This window comes from Choloepus didactylus, chromosome 23, assembly GCF_015220235.1.
Source record: "Choloepus didactylus isolate mChoDid1 chromosome 23, mChoDid1.pri, whole genome shotgun sequence".
Lineage (NCBI taxonomy): Eukaryota > Metazoa > Chordata > Mammalia > Pilosa > Megalonychidae > Choloepus > Choloepus didactylus.
In genome coordinates, this window is record NC_051329.1 from 16,362,219 (window position 1) to 16,381,828 (window position 19,610).

At 46.1% G+C, this 19,610-nt stretch overlaps 1 protein-coding gene across 1 annotated transcript in view; it reads right to left on the reverse strand.

Moving 5' to 3' along the window:
* NOS1 (nitric oxide synthase 1) overlaps window positions 1-19,610 on the reverse strand; it is a 93,269-nt gene that overhangs the window by 23,245 nt on the left and 50,414 nt on the right. The window contains exons 16-22 of the mRNA XM_037817229.1: window positions 18,938-19,039; window positions 17,192-17,308; window positions 13,997-14,171; window positions 10,564-10,702; window positions 10,039-10,117; window positions 4,157-4,350; window positions 2,509-2,678 (exon numbers count right to left, since the gene is read on the reverse strand). Coding sequence (XP_037673157.1) covers window positions 2,509-2,678; window positions 4,157-4,350; window positions 10,039-10,117; window positions 10,564-10,702; window positions 13,997-14,171; window positions 17,192-17,308; window positions 18,938-19,039 — 976 coding nt within the window. The remainder of the gene's footprint in view (window positions 1-2,508; window positions 2,679-4,156; window positions 4,351-10,038; window positions 10,118-10,563; window positions 10,703-13,996; window positions 14,172-17,191; window positions 17,309-18,937; window positions 19,040-19,610) is intronic.

The window sequence follows — 19,610 nt, forward strand, 5'->3', positions numbered from 1 at the left end:
CTAGGAAACAGTTTCCCCATGGTCCTGGGCACTGCCCTGTATGTCACACAGCCAGCAATCCCTTGTCCCAGGCAGCATGACTTAACTGTTCTCCTACAGCATCTATAGAAAAGCTTGGTGAGCCACCTTCTATATTCAGGGCAAGTTCTGGGATGATGAGTCCCTCAGGCCACCACCAGACAGATTGGACCAGACATACATGCTCCCAGTATGTGCACAAGGGTTATTCTGATCACTCTGGAATCGGGACCAGGGATCCACACTGGGAGCATGAGCTGCCTGTGCACTGAGCTGATGATGGATGGAGCAGGGGATAGCCAGGGCTCCAGGAGATCCTATCACTTTTTAAGAAGACTTTTTCTTGATTCCGCACTTTCCCTGTTGCTTAGTCCTTTATTTTCTGGAGCTTTGAGAAAGAGATTTCTGCCAGTTCTTGCTAGTTATTCAAAGCTTCTGTGTGGGGATGGAGCCCTAGAGTATCTCACTCTGTCCTCTTGATCAGGGGTGGGCTTGATGCTGGGTTTTGAATCTAGGCCAGGGGTTGGCAAACTTCAGCCTGCAAGTGGAACCCAGACTACCACCTGCTTTTGTACGGCCTGTAGCTAAGAGTTGTTTGTACATTTTTAAATGGTTGGGGAAAAAAAATCAAAAGAATAATTCTTTAAGATTATTTCATGACACATGAATATTATATGAAATTTAAATTTCAGTGTCCATAAATAACATGTGTTTGGAATATGACCACATCCATTCGTTTTTGTATTGTCTACGCTGTTGGAATACGGTGGCAGAGTCAAATAGTTTCGACAAAGATAAAATGGCCTGCAAGCCTAAAATATTTATTCTCTGGCCAGTTAGAGGAAAAGTTTTGCTGACCTCTGCTCCAGGCAGTCTGGGTCCAGAGTCTATGCCCCAACCACCACCCTCTCTTGCTATTATGAAGGTCATTACAGATGCACTGTAGGAGGGAGTCACGAGTTGCTGGGCCCAGACGCCACAGCGGGCAGGAAAAGCAGGCCTGTGATGTGTTGGTTGCTGAGGCTGGAGATGCATCTGCAGAGAGCATGGGTCATGCTCAAGACTTTAACTGACAGCCCCAAAGGAACAGGTTGGAGCGTGAGGAGGATCACGTTTGGGGGCAAGTTGACAGCAAAGCCCAGCGGTTACCAGGGAACAGAGCAACTCCCTGGGGCTCCTGGAATTATTTTTGCTGCATCTCTGAACCGCTCTGGGAAGTCTCTGATTGGTGTCATAGGAGCCTTCAGTTGCTGAGGCCACAGGAAAAGCCTATTATCAGCGCACTATGTAACAGAGCTTTTTCCCTGTGTTTCCAAAGACCACCCTTGCTTTCCCACTAGAGGGTGGTGCCCTCCAGCTGCAGGGGGTGTAAATGACCAAGAGCCCCTGCAGCCTGTGCTCTAAAACTGACATCCATACTCTGTTGGTGCCAGGCCTGGCTTCCTTGGGGCTGCTCCCCACCGATGACGGAGCTTGGCGGGGATACTGAGGTAGGCCCATCCTGGGAGAAAGGGGGATCCCCCAAAGCTGGCTCAGGCTTGCAGCCTCCCTAAAGACCTGGCCAGTCCTTCCTTAGGCTGCCTTGCAGTCTAGCATGCTTCTACTCACCTTTCCTACCCTCTCCTTCACTTGGGCTCAGACTTGTTTTGTGGGCTGATGGTTCTCCCAGCTTTATCTGGCACCTTCTTTATTCTTTATCTCACACAGGTGTTTCCCCTAATAAAAATCTGTGCTCATTAGGAAGCAGACTAACCCTTACAGCTACATTAAATTCTACTTTAAATAATTCTGTGCAAAAAGTACAATCTGGTCCCTCTTCATATTTCTTTGTCTCCTCCCCCCCATTAATTTACAACTCTAAATCAAGGTTGTGTATCTACATGGTGCTGCCCACTGTGCAATCCCATCTCCTGGAGAGCAGAAGCAAGTTAACCAGCTTCACTCGGGGCTTGCTTCCTGGGAAGGAGCTCCCACTGGAAGAAGCAGGATTGGTCCTGGTAGGTTTTTACTGAGCATAGCTTTGCAGCAGCTTGGGGCAGGCGAGTTCTTGTTTCTAAGCAAGGGTAGGGAAGCAGCTTTTGGTCACCCTGCCATCAGAGGCCTCCTCTCTCTAGCACCCTACCTAGCTTCTCTGCATCGGCAAAGGCTTATCTTTAAACCAGGGTCCTGTGGATTTCTCTCAGTCCCTTTTTCATCCAAGCATGGGCCAACTAACGGAAGCACAAGGGTTCTAAAGAAAGGAGGATAGAGCTAGCATGGCAATTTTTACCGCAGGCAGAGAACTTTGAGATTCAAGGGGGTCACTCTCGTTTTGTTAGGCCTTCATTAGAACGAGGGGGACGGTTAGCAAGAGCCAAAAAGGACCAGCCGCTACGGTGAATTAGAAAAAGTCGCCCCCTTCCTCGAGACTGCCACCTGCTGGACAACTGTTGTAACAACTACACAACGCATGACAGCAGCCTCGGGGCTGCACGAGGTCCAGGGACCCACCTTGCTGAGGACCAGCAGCCGCTGCTTCTCTGTCTCGCTGGTAGCCAGGGAGGCAAACTGCTGCAGCTGCAGGGGCGTGGGCGGCGTGGTGATGTCCAGGTAGTACTTGAAGGCTTGGAAGATGGTGCAGGGCGGGAGGCGGTGCTCGTCTGTCCAGTTACTGATGACTCCTGTGGAGGAGCAGGGGGCGTGGGGGTGAGTGCGAGGGGAAGCGGGGAGGCCAGGCTTGCTCCAGGGGCCGAGGATGGGGCCGGAAGAACGGGCCTGTCCCCGAGCTGAGCAAACCAGCTCGCCGACGTCCACACCCCACGGCCACACCCGGGGTCGGAGGATCCTGTGCAAGTAGCTTCTCCAAAATCAAGTAGGCAAACTGGTCCAAAAATTAAACAATAAAAATGAAAAGAGGAGAAAAATATTAAAATAGCAAGAGACATTCCACTGGCTTTCTACGCAGTGGGGCCCCAAGTGAGCTTGAGATATGACTCTATTTCTATTTGTTCTGTCCTCTCACCGTATCAGAATCTCATCCCTCCAAGCAGGATTCTAGTGTTTAAAAACTGCAAACCTGCCTAACACTTATCTAGCACTTTCTATATGCCAAGTACTATCTCAGCATTATTATTGCCATTTAATCCCCACAACAACCCTGTGTGGTGGGTGCTATTACTATCCTCATTTTACAGATAAGCAAAATGGAAGCACAGAGAGGTTAAGGAATCTGCTCAAGGTCACACAGCTCATTAAGTGTGAAGGTGAGCAGTCAGGTTCCAGACCTTGTTCAAACTACTATACCACTGCTTCTGTCTATTTTCCATTCAACAAAATCCCTGAACACAAACCTCTACTTGACCAGGACTCAACCTAAGATAAATAAAGCTCTGCTCCAACACTGGAGGGAAAACGGGCAGGGCTGGATTTATTAAGAGAGAGTGTGTCTCTCCAAAATGGTGTTCCCAAGGCATTTTCAGCAGGGCTTGCACTGGTACTTTCTCTACATTCTGCCCTGACTTTAGACCCTGACTCCTTCATGAAAGTGAAAGGTCACTATGACATGGGCTGTAGTTCCTCGCACCTGAGTCCCAAGCTCACCTGTGCCCACTGGGACAAAGCACTAAGTCACACCTGAGCCCTAAACTCACCTGTGTCCACTGTGATGAAGCACTAATTCACACCTGAGCCCCAAGCTTACCTGTGCCCGCTGCTATGCAGCACTGACTCACACCTGAGCCCCAGGATCACCTGTGCCCACCTTGATGAAGCACTGACTCACACCTGAGCCCCAAGCGCACCTGTGCCCACTGTGATGCAGCACTGAGACCCATTTCCCTTTGAAAGTACTTCGATATGAATGTCAGGGATGTTTACTTAAACCTGTTGGAACTTGCTCTGATGAGGTTAAAGTTGTGGGTCCGGTCTCTAGCTGCCCATTGGGCTCAGGATCAGACTTCAGCTGCTCTTTACCTGGTGGGCAGTGTGGCAGTGGTGAGGAAGGCAGTAAGAAAAGCGATCAGCTGCTCAAATCAATGTTGAGCTGCTGTCCCAGATGAAGGAGGACAGAAAGCCCCTCTCTGCTTTTGAAACTCCCTGGAGAAGGGCCAGGATCCAGGAATGGCTGGGGGAGGGGGGTGCCTAGCTTGGCTGAAGTTACCCAAAGCCGTGTTCCGCTCCTCCAGCAGCTCCACCTTCACTAGCTGGTTGGCAGGGGGTGCGTCTTCCAGCCTCTCCATCAGGGCATTCACTAGATCCTCGTGGTTGCCGGGGAAGACGCCCAGGTGGTCCCCAGGCTGGTACTGCAGCTCCTGATTCCCATTGGTGTGGAGTCGCACGAAGATGGTGGATCGGCTGTAGGAGAGGGCAGGAGAACAATGTGACAAGGGCAGCCAGCTACCGCCATGTCTTTGCTCCGTTGTCTGCCCTTGTTGGCTGCAATTCCCCTTTTCCCATTCTCACTGGGGAGCAGGCCAACCAGGCTTCTGCCCCCACCATCCCACACCATGGCTTTGCTCAACATCACCCAGGAGCAAATCCTTGCAAATCCAATGGCTGGTTCCCAGTGTTCATCTTGATTATGGAAGCAGCACTGCTCATAGCTGCTCACTCCCTCCCTGACTCCCTTTCTTCTCTTGGATTCTAGCATCCCAGGATTTCCTGCCTCTCCTCCTGCCCAGGCTGAATTGTTGGTTCTTTCGCATCTCCCCACACTCTGGGCATTGGGGCACCCTAGGGTGCAGACCTCAAACCTCTTTGCTTTTTTTTCTTCCTGACTGTGTGTCATTTTTGCCTGTAGCACTTGCCATCATCTGACCTACAGTATAGCTGACTTCCTCATACAGTTTATGGTCTGACTCCTCCAGGTAGAGTATAAACTCTATGAGGGCAGGGAATTTGCCTGTTGTGTCCACTGCTCTATCCCTGAAGCCTAGAATAACACATGACACATAGTAGGTGCTCAAAAATATTTGTTGAATGAAGAAACTGCAGACTCTCAGGGTTAACCAGCTGCTGGAACAAACCCTTTTCCATCCTCTGCTTCTCTCAAGCACCACTACTCCATAGATGCCACTGGAAGTTTTCTGAATCTGTGAAAATCCTTCTCCTAGGAAATCAAAACCCCAGCCCCCGTCTGCAACAGGGGGCCCTCATATCATGAAGGTAAAAGAAAAAGACTTGACCTTAAGTACAGGTTCCTCTCATGCACCAATCCACCAATATTAAAAAAAATTGAGAGGTCTAAGAAAAAACCCAGAAAGAAGTTCATTTATACCTGCTGGGTCCTGCCTTTCTGCACTGATTTTTGTGTTTTAAGTGCAAGAGACCTGTGTTAACACAGATGGCTTCAAGAACAAATCCTCATAATATGATTATTCTGGTCCCCCCCCACTTTGTTTTTTCCGGTTTTAATATAGATATGCCGCATTTTACGCAATACCGGAAAACATTGGGATCAATGACACTTTGGGAAACCAAATCATTTGCACTCTTTCAGTTCCCTTCACATTTCAGATTTGCTTTCTCTTCAGTGCCAGTTGTTTTCAGTTGACAGAGACACTTGAAATTCCACATGAAGACTCTACATTCTCTATGGTTCGTACAGCAACACTTGAATAGACCAATAGGACCGGCTATTTAAAGGAGATTTTTGGAACAATCAAGAGTCCTTTTGTGCTGCAAATAGCCACCATTATTAAAAATAGTTGCAGTGGCGCATTTTTGGGATGCCACCTATTTTCTTGAAGCCAGGCAACCCTGTCGCTGGCATGGTGGGGAACTTAGCGACCATGATCGTAAACGGCCGTGTCAGAGTCTGGGGTCCCACCTCTCCCTCCTTTTCTGGGGCACTGATGTCGTCAGTTGTTTTGTCTCGCGGGACTTTCTGAGCTCACATTTTGGTCCCCAGGGACGAAGTGCATCTTCACTCCGTTTACTCTCAGGAAGGGAATTAGGGAGGCCGAGAGCCACCAGGGGGCGCTGTGGGGCTACACGCAGAGGCGCCTTCCAAAGCTCCCCAGATAAATTGCTGCTTTCTCCCAGATCATCACGATTTCTTTCCGAGTTCTACTTGCCTCCTTTCTTTTGGCCTGTACAAAGCAAGGATGTGTAGGGTCTGAACTCCCTGGGCTGGCTCACATCAGGGGCAGAAGGCAGCCAGGCCAGTGTGGGGCGGGAAACGCCTGCCTGGGAAGCTGGAAGGTGGTTGCGGGCTCTGCCCGGGCTGGGACTTCAGCCGAGGGGACTTGCCCAGCCGAGCCCCAGCACGGAGTGACCGTGTGGCCCCAGCATCTTGCTGGGCTGGCCCTTGAGGCTTTGCAGGATAGTGATCCTCCTGGGCGGCACTGGCCCGAGAGCGCGTTGTCTTATATCTCAGTTCCCCTGAGGGCTCCTAAGTGTAAGATTTTCTAGTTTCTTTCCTATTTTCTTTCCTTTTTTTTTTTTAAAGCCTGGGGCCCGAGGGGCAGGTTGGGAAGTACTGGGAGTGGGAGAAGAGCCTGTCCTGGTCCTGCTGCAGCCATCTGGGCCTGTTCCATCCCATGCGTGGTGTATTTTACATTTACAGAAACATCACACACACACACACACACACACACACACACGCACACACACACACACATCACACATGCATACATGGCCGTGCTTCAATGATGGGTGCACAAGTCTGCGTTATAACATCCAGCATTAATTTTTTTGAAAAAACTAATGCTCATTCTTCAATGGAAAGAGTAAATATTGTCAATTGTAAGTTGACAAGGTTCATTCGGGCAACAAATTTGTAATGAGCGTCGGGCACTGCTCTGGGTACTGGCGAGACAGTCAAGTGCCCTATTTTCAGGGAGAAGTAATTGAAACAGCTCTCAGATGGGCTGGATGAGGTGGGTGGGTGACCTTGGGTTGGGGACAGTGGGCTAAGTCAGAGAGGAGGGTCAGTGAAGGCCTCTCCGGTGATCTGACATTTGAGCAGGGGCCTGGGCAACAAGAGGGAGTTGGTGTGGCATGCAAAGATCTGGGGAAAGAGGCTTGTGGCAGAGGACACAGCAAGTGCAAAGGCCCTGAGGCAGCAGTAAGCACGGTGCGTGTGAGAAAAGGAAAGGAGACTTGAGTGTTTGGAGAGGAGTCAGCACAGGGGTGGGTAGTAGAAGGAAGTCAGAGAGGTCACGGCAAGGAGTCTGGAGATTTTTCTAAGTCCAGTGGGAAGCCATTGGAGGATGTTAAACTGGGGAGTGATATGTTCCGATTTACATTGTTAAAAGATTACTCTGATTGCTACATGGAAAATGGATCCTTGGGAGAAAAGTCAAGAAATAAGAGAGACATTAGGTGGCTCTTCTCGTCACCTAGACCAGAGAGGACTGTAGCTTCAGCAGAAGCAGTTGTGGAGTTGAGACGTAGTTTAAAGGCAAAGAACTGCACCAATAAAGAGAATATATGTACAGAAAGCAGGAAAGAGAGGAGGCAAGGATGTCACTTGAGATTTGGTCAGATGGTGATGCCTTCTGATGGGGAAGGCTGTAGGGAAAAATTTTATCCAAGGGGAGAAGACAATCAAGAGTTTTGTTCATCAAGAATTCTGTGCTGTCCTGTCCCACCACACACTAAGATATCCCAGGGCTCACACCCCCTCCTGCCTCTTTGCTCCTGATGCTCTTTCTACCTAGAGGTCCTTCCTCTATTCTCTTGTGACTGTATGAACCTTAGAAATTCGTCTCAGCTCTGCATTTCCCCTCCTCCTTCTGGCTTCCAGAATTTTCTATCTGCACCCCATCCATTAGCACTCCATCACACTCGCTTCTGTTATTTGCTAATTGTTCTGTGTACATTAGAAAATTTATAATCTGTCTCCCCCATGCTGGTGAGTACGGCCACTTCTCTTTTTCAATTTGCCAAGATAACCCTCAAAAGGCTGTTTACTTCCTCTTAAGCACTTTGCTTGCAATTAAGGGTCTCTTCTGGTGGGGGTGATTTGTGATATCTTGGTTGTGTTCCCCTGGGCTGAACAGTTGTCTTCAGTCTTGGCAGGGAAATTGGAAGAGAGCGTCAAGCGTTTTCACTCACTTATCCTTTTTTCCTTCTTGTTAATATATATCCTATAAAGCTGGAAATGGCATTAAGTCCCAAAACAGGTAGTGCTTTTAAAGAAATAAAGACCCAGGTACAATTTGGTACTTGTTGTGCTAATCCATAACCGATTCTAACACCATCGGTTCTTACCCCTGTTCGGAATATTCTCTTGCAAGTCGCTTTCCCCTTCAGTTTAGAGTTAGCCAAAAGCTGGGCAGGGCATGATGCTGGGATTTTGGTCCAACTTAGCATCAAAACGTTTGCAAGTTTCCTTGCTGCTTATGTACTATGGTCTAGGGAGTAATTTTCTGACCTGGTCTTTCACAGTTTGCTGCTGAAAGTAATTTCCAGTTGATTCTTCATCTCTTCTTTTCCAATGCTATTTCACTTGTACCTTTCCACAGGGAAGAAATGGGAAGTAAAATGTGCATTTCAAATACGGAGTTCCTCTGTGTGTCAGAGATCGTCATGGTCTGATTCTTGCATTCAAGTAATTATTCAGAGATTAATTTCCCAATCTGTTTCTTTAGTGTTAGATAATCTACTTAGGAGAGAATGCGAGATAGTAAGCCTGTATCTTGGAAGACCACGTAGAAAGCAGGCGTATAAAACCCGCAGGAGATGTAAAGCTGGGATGGAGAAAGGAAACCTACAATAGGTTAGTTGCTCTGTGTACCTCATCTTTAATACCTAGCAGCCTTGCAAAGCTGCTGAGGCCGTATGTGTAGCTATTAGACTCATTGATTTTACAGGCAGATAACCAGGTCGGTGTGACCTTTGGAAAGTCACTGACATTTTCTAACTCGGTCGTTTCTCAATTTAAAATGTGGGAGATAATAGTACCTACTTCCTCTCCAGGCGGTCTATGGGAATTATGAGTGATCATGCCATCATTCCCACGCTCTGGGTAAGGAAACAGGGGCTCGGAGCACCTGAGGGTTGTACCCAAGGCCTCGCAGGCAGTGTGTGCAGAGCTGGCTGTCCGGCTCGAGAGCCCACTCTCTCTGTACCATACTAAGCAAAGAATTGAGATTTTAAGATCTTCATGGGCTGGAACTGCAAAGCGAAAAAAGATTCAGTCCCTCATGGATCAATGCAAAGACCTTTGTTAGTAGTAAAAAATTTACGTAAACAAGTAGAGGGTTGGACAGACCCAGCGTGACCATTTTGAAAAGACTTGATGGTTAAGGACGGCAAGGATGTAGTAAGCCTAACGGGAGAGTTCAGAGCTGCACAGACCTTAGACCAACACCTGCAATCTCGGTGGCATTAGTGAGTCCAGATCCTATCAGGGAGGGAAAGAACAGCCTCAGCGCGCTGGGCACTGATCACTTCTCCGCCACTGCAAAAGGCTTGGGAAACCAGGTCTCAGGAAGAACGATTCGAAGGAATCGGGACCCAGGGGGAGATTGGTCAATGTCCTTGTCTATTTTGAAGAATTAAATTGTTTTTGGGTGTTTTGAGTGTATAACTGGATCAAAATGAAGTTCTATGGAGACATGGTTTGGTTCAATATCAAGATTTTTGTTAACAATTAGGACTTCAAAAAATGGAATGGGTTGTTTTGTGAGGTAATGAACCTCCCGTCATCCCAAAGGAATTTAAGCAGAGTCTGGGTAGCATTTTTCAGCAATCCAAAGAATGGTAGGCAATGATTTGAAATGCTTAGACCAAATGCTTTTGGACTAAGATTCTATAGTAAAATGACCATTAGCAATTCTATAAGAGTGTGATCTGCTGTTAAAAATTACTTATATAACCTTCCCCTTTCCTCAATGATCACCACCATCTCCTTTTTCCTATCCCTCTAGGTCAGAGCTTGGCAAAGGGAAAGCAGGAAACACAGGGCTCCATGGCACTCTGCATGGTTGGGCATTATGAACCCAGAGCTCTGAGCTCATAAGGCCTTCCTCCGGAAGGAACAGGTAGCATCTGGGAGCAGAGATGGGTCACGTTGGGTGAACCAGGTGTTCCTACCTGGATTTAGGACTCTGAAGGTTTTGACGGCTGAGAAGTCGAGCAGCTGAGACCCTCTTTTTGTGGACATTGGATAGACCTGTGGGGAGAAAGACGACAGCCTTCCTGAGATGGGGTTAAGTAGCTGTCAACAAAAAAACTCTCCAGCAGAGGGCCATCTATGCAACTTCTACCAACCTCCGGACTGAAATGAAGAGAGAAAAGGCAAGAGGTCAGGCAGGCGCCGGTGGGGATGGAGAGGTGGTTGTGGATAATTCAGAACGAAATGCAAATTTCACTGAACTAAGTTGAGAAGAGGATGATGGTTCAGGGTAACCCACCAGCTCCTGGGGAGAGGAACTTCCAAGCACACACTTTACTGAGGGTGGGTCAGTAGCATCACATTCATTTTCGGATGACTGCACTAAAGGGTCACCAAAGCAAAGACCCCTCCTTCTCTGAGCCCCATTTGGAGGTCAGATCTCCGGGCATTCCTCTTCCCTCTACTGGGAAGAATGACTTTCCAGGGAGGTTGGTGAGAGGTACCTTGTGTAAGTTCAGGCGCTTCGGCTACGTAGGTGAGGCGGAACTTGTTCCTCTTCCAGCTGCGGTCATTGCTGATGAGGGAGTTGTTTGCCTTCTCAATGTTGACATCGTCTCCCACACAGAACACATCACAGGCTGCCTGCGGCACACACACGGCTTTCAGCGACCTCCTTTAGCCAAGAGGGACCCTTCCCTAGCAGCTCTGAGTCACGGGATGTGCACCTCCATCTATCTACTCAACCATCCATCTACCCATCCATTCATCCATCCATCCTCCATCCATCCATCCAATCACCTGTCTATCCATCCATCCATCCATCCAATCATCTATCCATCCATCCATCCAATCATCTATCCATTCATCCATCCATCCAATCACCTGTCCATCCATCCATCCATCCATCCATCCAATCACCTATCCATCCATCCAGCCAGCCACCCACCCACCCACCCACCCATCCATCCATCCATCCAATCACCTGTCCATCCATCCATCCATCCATCCATCTATCCATCCAATCATCTATCCATCCATCCATCCATCCATCCAATCACCTGTCCATCCATCCATCCATCCATCCATCCATCCAATCATCCAATCATCTATCCATCCATCTATCCATCCATCCATCCATCCATCCATCCATCCATCCACCGACCCACCCACCCATTCATCCTTCCATCCCATATTTTTTTAGAAACTTCAATGTGCTGGGTACATTACATTTAGTACTGACGCTAGGATCTAACCTCTGCTTAATACATGACACTTTTATCTCATTTATCCCTAAGACAAACATGTCTAAAGGCTTAACATTAAACCAGAAAGTAAACCCTTCAGAATTTCCCATCCATTTTCCATTCACCTCTAAAGATTGTTAAATTACATGAAAGGTGGAATATATTGAATTCCTGAATACCTGCATATAAATTTTTTTTGTTTCTTCCTTTTTTGTCAAGTTCATCAGTTCTCCAACTTTTGTGATCCTAAGAATTACTGTTCAGAATTATTTTGAGATAAAAACATGAGTTATTCAAAAAGATTTTCAAGGGTAGCTTTTACCATTCCCCTCACCCCCTCTATGTATTCCAAATCTATCTCCAGAGGCAGCTGGGGACTCCATTTATAGATCTGGTCACCTCAGCTGGGTTGTAAGCTCCTTGAGGGCAGGGCTGACTTTTTTTTCCCCTTTGATTCCAAAAATGTTTTGCTGGGCCAGTTTCTTGAACAGAGAAAGTATCAGTAAATATTTCATGGATCCTAGAGCTAGAAGCTAGAGGTGGCTTCGAGTTTACCCACTCCCCTGCTCATTTTACAGTAGGAAAGAGGTTTGTCTTCAAGTCACACAGCTGGTTAATGACAACTTGGGACTACATCCTGGTCCCCCTGATTCCCTGGGTTGATTTTCTTTGGTAAGTCAAGACTTCACCTTCTAACCATATATGTAGGTGTTTGGCTCTTCCCTCATAACTCTCTAGAGTGCGGTTTGCTTATTTGGCTATCTTCTAGCTGTCTATAGGGGCCTGAGAGAGCAGGCCCCATTTTTTTTTCTCTATTGAAATTTTTAATATATAGTAAGTTCTAAAAAATAATAATACTAATTGTTGTTTTTCTTTTTCTTGTTACTACTGCTATTCCCATCTTGTGTTATTCATTTTTTTTTATTTTTAAAATTTTTATTGAGATTGTTCACATACCATACAATTATCCAAAGATCCAAAGTGTGCAATAGTTGCCCCCGGTACCCTCATACAGCTGTGCATCCATCACGGCACTTAATTTTTGTTCAATTTTTAGAAACTTTTCATTACTCCAGACAAGAAATAAAGTGAAAGATGGGAAAAAAAAAAAAGAAAGAAAGAAAAGGAAACTCGAATCCTCTCATGTCCCTAACCAACCCCCCTCCACTGTTGACTCGTAATATTCAGGCCCCATTTTTAATGTCTTTTTTATCCATCCCCCCATGGTGCCTGCTTCTGGGGTACTCAATTGAGATTGGCTGATTGAAGTCAAAACTGTCAAATTATCTCAAAGTGTAAAAAAAGCCAAGCTCTCTCGACACTCCCTGTCTGGGAGCGAATGCAGGAACAGGCTTATCGACACAGAAATCCCTGTAGTCCAGGGACCTCAGTTTTCCCTTTTGCTCCCTACTTGCGTTTCCTTTAAAGATGAAAAGGGCCAATTTGAAGGTTGCATGTCTCCTTTCTCCTTCTGTCCTGGGGCTGCTGATGAGAAGGTGTTCCAGGGCTGAAGAAGTAGCAGGTGAGGGTGGCAGTGTCCACCTGCATTGCTTTTTGTTTCAGGATGGACCATGTAATCACGCCCCACATGCAGACAGCGGGCCATTATTCACTGATTGTTCCGTGACCTTATCTCTCGAATGATGCTGTCCACTAGAAGATCTTTGGTGATGGAAACACTCTGCACTAACAGGGCAACCACTAGCCCTTTGTACCTACTGATTTCCTGAAATGTAGCTCATGTGACTGAGGGAATGGAGTTTTTAATTCTATTTATATTTTTAATGTGTACATATATATATAATTGAGATATAATTCATAAAACATCAAACTCATTATTTGAAAGTGTACAATTCAGTAGTTTTCAGCATATTCATAAGATTGTACAACCATTACCACCATCTAATCTCAGGATATTTTCATCACCCCAAAAAGAAACCCTGTACTCATTAGCAGTCACTCTCATTCTCTCCCAGTCTCCCGTTCTCCTGGTCCCTGGCAATCACTAATCCACTTCCTATCTCTATGGATTTGCCTATTGTGCCCATTCCAGGCAAATGGAATCATACAATGTGTGGCATTCTATGACTTAGTGTCATTTTCTCGAGGTTCATCCATGTTGTAGTATATACCAGAACTTCATTGCTTTTTATGCTGAATAATATTCCATTGTATGAGAATAACATTTTATTTATCTATTCATATTTAATTTCACTTAGTTTAAATTTAAATTTAAATAGCCATGTGTGGCTAGTGGTTATAGTATTGGCCAGAGAAGACCTAAAACAAGAGAGATTACTTGTCTCAGTAGATAAATGGGTGAGAACTGAGTTCTGGTTCAATGAGGTCTGCCACTTTGGTTTGGTTAACCAATTCTATGTTTTTTGTCTACCTGTCTACCAAATATGAGTGAGGGATGGATTGATTCATCTCAGTCCTGAAATTCCAAGGCTTTATAAGTTTTTATGGACCAACCTGTTGCCCACAGAGGACGACAGTGGGTTTCTGGGTGGAAAATGTGTGTTTCAAGGCCACCCAAACTCATCTGAGTTGTTTAAAGCCGTATCCTGGCTGGATACATGGGGAAGTACCAGGGGTTCTCTCAAGTTCCTTCTATAGCTCGATGGTTTAGTACCCTGCCTTGGGGGTGGTGGGGAGCCCCCTGGGGCTCTGGGGTCTGGGGCCCAATTACCTTGAAGACCTTCTTGGCCCAGGTCCTGAAAGCCTCTTCCTGCCCACAGAGCTCATCCCCCTCCCTCATCTTCAGGATCCTCTCCCCGCCCAGCTCTTCCAGGAGGGTGTCCACGGCATGTCCGAAGGCACAGAAGTGAGGGTATGCCCGTGAGCCAAGGCCGAACACTGAGAACCTGCCAACGAGACAACAGCTGGTTCGTGTCAGGGGACGGTGGGGTTGGTGGTGGGGGTGTGTGGACGAAGGTGTCTCCAGAAGGACCCCAAGCCCACCTGTGGGAGGCCGAATTTAAACTTGGGAGCTCTTGAGGGCTTTTCTCCTAACCTTTTGGTTTCTACCAGGGATTATCATCCTAGAAGAAAATTCGCAATCAGCAATGGTCTTAAGGAGGAAGAGTTGGGGGTAGCAGTGACCTGGAACCATTGGCTTTTTCTTTCTAAGCTTGACTAATTGGGGAAATTAGTCTAAGTTAGCAGAAGACTTGAATTTTACCAGTGACATTACTAGATTAGTTTCAGGTACAAACATAATGAAACGATAATATTGTGGTCCTTGGAGACTTGTATTAATGAGGAGACCAAAAGGACTTGTCATTAAGACATCAAATGTTGGTATGTAAACATTCTTTTTAAAAAGGATGGAAGATTTATAAATATGCTGCCCTCATGCACTGTAATGTCTGTGAAATTAATTTGTTTAACAAACTCTCTTTGCATAGAAACCCACCAAAAAAACACGTCAATATAGTCTCTGTTTGAACCAGAGGGGTTCGGGTTAAGGATATTTTTCTCCATGTTGGGATGGGGACACTTTGTCTGAAGCGTGGGCAGTGGAGGGCTGGGGCCCAGAGATGCCTTCCCACTAACTCAGAGTCCTACAAACAGTTTACCCTCCACTTCCAGGGCTTGGTCCTATTGTAGCTCTACAAGCTCTACAAAGGCTTATAAACTTTTGCTCTCAAAACCTGGAGCAATGGGTTTATGAGCTACATAAGGACACGCTGCCTACTTCTTTCCAAGGTCAGAGTGTTCTGCTATAGTGTTCAGATAAGTCAGGGACTGGAGCTATTTAATCTACTCCATACAGGGTCTGGTTCTGCTCATGAATTAATTCTTTCACAGTTTGATGGGGATAAGATAGCAACAGATTGAGATGGGGGACGATGGAAGGAGGTGGGGAAGTTGGGAAGGGTCCCTCCATCATTAGAGAATGAACTTGAATGGGTCCAGGTGTCTCACAGCTCAACTTTAACAGAAGGTAAAATAGTTTAATACCCACTAATTTCAAAATTGTATCCACATTTTCTTGTCTCATCCCCTTCCTCTTTCTTGCCCCCCTTTCCCTGTCGCTCCAAGCTGCCTTTTCTGAATAAGCATGTGGGATAAGCTGGTGTTTTTGCCCCATAACTGTTTAACCCAAGATCAACTTGAATCTGGATATCTCTCCTTTTCCTTGTAGGGCAGTTGCTTGACAGGTAGAGAGAGAAGGTAACCACATGTCTATGAATTTGAGGGGTGCCAGGGAAGGGTAATGCTGCCCAAACCTTAGCGTTAGCCTGATACAGATCTGGAAATGCCAATGGCTAGTCATGCCCTGTGGTTCTGGCATCGCTTCCCAAACCTCATTATTTATGTTCATGATGTCCGCCATATTGGATTACCACTGGTACCATGAGTTACTGATTGGCACCCTTTAACTTGCTTTCTACTTCTACTCACTAGCTCACCAAATTCAGCTCTTAGTCACAGATATGTTCACCAGTAGATGGTTCAGGTGATTGGTTCTTTACTTTGATCTCTAATAGACCTGAAGAAACACATTATGATCACCACTGGACTCCCATTTCCATTGCAGTTGTCACCCCATGATTCCAAAAATTCTATTTCAAGCCTCTAAACCAGGGCTTGGAAAATTTCCATCAGGGGCCAGATAGTAAGTATTTTAGGTTTTGTGGGTCAAGAGGCAAAATCATGGGTATTATGTAGATACTCGTATAACAAGAAAGAAAACATGTTCCTATAAAATTTTTATTGACAAAACTAAAATGTAATAATAACAATTGAGTACAATTTTTTTGTAATATAGGTCTACTAACGAGACGAATGGAATTCTTTTTTGGGTGGGGGATAACATTTTGCTTAATTGGAATTCAAAGAGAGTGTTTCTTATCATCAAATTGATTGCAAAGGTTCATCTGTAAAATCATTCTTAGCTCATGGGTTGTACAAAAATAGGTAGTAACTAGGCTTGATTTGTCCTGCAGGCTGCAGTTTTCCAACCTCTGCTCTAAAACATGATAGATTTAATAAAGGAAACATGAGTTTGACTGTCAAACAGCAGAACTAATGTTTCAAATTTGAGCTAAGAACATGTACTGATGAACGTGATACCTCAGGATCTGGGACCCTTCAGTCTATATCATCTACTCATTGCTCTGAGCAGTTATGGAGAAGGTTCAGTTAGTGAAGATCTGAGAGATTTCAGCCAGATCAGCACAACCTGCCTACAGGGCTACCCGCAGAAGGCTCATCTTGAGCAATATTCAGGAAACCAAGGGGTTGACACCCCACTTTCATTTATTTTTAAATATCCACTAAATAGAACATGCTACTATTGAAATGCAAAATATCTGTCCATGTAACACCTAAAATGATCTCATGGGAAATGATGATGCTACAGAAAACATGGGGTAGGCCAGTATTTTTCCAATCTGGCTGTGCATTAGAGTCAATTGCAGAGAATAATAATAATAAAAAAGCAATAGTAATTGAGCTCAATTCTAGATCAATTAAATCAGAATCTCAGGTTGGACTCGGTTATTGGTATATCGGAACCATCCCCAGCTGGTTTTGATGTGAATTCAAGGGTTGAGAAGCACCGCATCATGGCAGGTGATTCCAGAAGCTTCTATACAGGGCAGAACATGCCGCTTGGGGAGGGCAGCTTATTGAGTAATTTCTAGGAGTTAACATCCTTCAGCACTAATGATGGGGTGCTCTGTGGGGTATGCACAGGATGAGAAGTCATGGAAAGGGTCTGCTGCAGAACATGGGGAGACCAGGTAGGGTACTTTATGGGGAGGTCCTAGACTGCCAGGGCACAGCGGTTAGATGAGGGATGAATGAGCACGGAAAGGGAGCCCCTCAAGCCCACTTTGCAACTAGGTCTTCCCCGGCCCCCCAGCCTCTTGCTCACCTCACATTTGCCAGGGGTCCGGCACTCTCAAAGTTGTCTCTGAGGTCGGGCCCATCACCCGATGATTTGCGGGAGTCGGAGTAGGAGGAGACACTGTTGAATCGGACCTTGTAGCTCCTGTCAAAACGAAAGAGAGGCTGTGAGCTCTGCTGGGGGCTCCTCCAAGACCACCAGAGACCTTCAAGTTGCCAGGTATGGCTCTAGGACCTTTTCTTGTGTGTTGAGTCAAACTGATACCCTCCATGGTCTTTTCTAGAATATATCGACTTACCCTCCTCCACGACAGCCATCCATCCATACTTGCTCCTATCTGTATTTAAAAGGTTTCTGACCATACGTGGCTCAGGAAGCTTGAGATCCAGACAGTCAAAGTGATTGGATCATAAGCAGTCAGGAATGGAATGGACCACACCTAACCGTGAGGCGACAGTTCCTTGCTTCCAAGTTTTAATGTCCACAAGAATCACCCTGGAGTCGTGTTAAAATGCAGACTGATTCAGTAGGCCTGGGGCAGGGCCTGGCAGTCTGCATTTCTAACAATCCCAGGAGAAGCCAAGGTGTTTGTTGGTCCCCAGACCTCACTTTATGTAGCTAGAAGCTACAATGGCAGTGTCCAATATGGTAGCCATTGACTCCATGTGGCTGTTTAAAGTTAAGTGAATTTAAACGAAATAAAATAAAAAATTCAGCTCCTCATTGGCACTAGCCATATTTCAAATATTCAGTGGCCACAAGTGGCCAGTGGCCGCTATATTGGACAGTGTGGATAATAGAACATTTCCATTATTGCAGAAAGTTCTATTGGGCAGTGCTGAACTAACCCATTCAACACTCTTCTTCCACGGAAGCTATGCTCCTTCCACATTTCAAGGGCCTGTCAGTCACCATAGAAAACATGAAAAATGTTCGGCACTGACATGGCATGAAAAAGATTAGATTTCTTATTAAATTGAGGGGGGAAGGAAGATGTCTTTGGGACTCAAACCTCAGCATTAGAGGCTCAGGAGATTTGGGGCTTAAAAAGAAATCCACTGTATCAGTTTTCCTCTAAAAGTGGTAAGTTGTTTTCTCAGACAAGTGAAAAAACAAACACTGAAAAAAAAACCAACCAAAAAAAAAAAAAAAAAACCAAACTCAAAACAAAAACCCAACACACAAATCTGAGTGCAAAAGACAAAAAAAGGAAATTGCGCATCTTGGCAGCAGGGTTTCTAAGCTGGATGTTCTTCAAAGTTTTTGCTCCGGCATCAGGAAAGTTCTAAATATATATAAGTGTATTTTCTGCCCTAAAATAGTCTCACGTTGAGTCATTTCACCAAATAAGCCATGCAACATATCAGGGGGTGGCTGTGTCGTTAGTGTGGGAGGGAGGACTGCGGGGTAAAAATAACAGTGCACACATTTGTATGAGCCTTTAGGTTTTTACAAATGCTTCCCAATTTGTTATTATCTTCTAATCCTCGCAATGGTCCCCAGGGATGGGCAGGACAGAAATAAGTTCTCCCCATTTGGCAGATGAGAAAGACTGAGGCCCTGAGAGCCCAAGCGACTTGCTCAGATTTGCTGAGTGAGTCAGGGGCACAAACCGAGTTAGCAGTCAGGCCTCCCTGGGGTTGCCTTGTGCCCTGGCAACCCAGAGGTAGCAGCTGTGGCCCTGGATGCTTGGGCATTAAGCGTGGATGTACACCATCGCACCTGTGCACACAGGCACACACACATGCATAAACACACACAAACACATGCTACCTGTCATGGCTATCACGGGCTGCAGCCAGACCACAGACTTCTGGGTCATCTCTGGGGAAGGGAGGCCCTTTACGGGGAAAGAAACGCAAGGGTTCCGGGTACCTAGAGGGGAGAAGTGATGGCGCCCTATCTCTCCCTGAAGGAGGGGTGAGGGGAACCTGCTGTGGGACCCCCAGGATGGGCTGCAAAGGAGAGGCGCAGGGCGAGTGAAGCTAAGATGCTGACCAGAAGAGACTTGCTACTGGACATCCACTGGATAGCGGACCTATGTGAGTTTGGCAACATGAGCCAGGCAAACAGAATGCCAAAAGGACTTTCTGCATAACACAACCTCTAAATGCCAGCCAGCTATTTCATTTGATGCTCAACTTAAGACATAGGGATCTGCTCCACGTTGGAGGAAGTACTGATTTTGTTGGACTCATTGAAAGGCAGTTCAGTAGGCACAAGCCATACGTTCTATGCCTTATGGGGAATTTAGGGGCCTTTCAAGGGTAATTTTGATTACAGGTGTTTTTCACCTTACAAAATACCTTTAGAACCCAACCCCACAATAAATGCAATTCCACCACGAACACCTTTTGATTATGGTTCTTTGTCACCTTACTAGCTGTCTTGAATTCTGCTTCCACTTTATCTGTAACTCTCCCAAAAGCATCGGATAGAAACATTT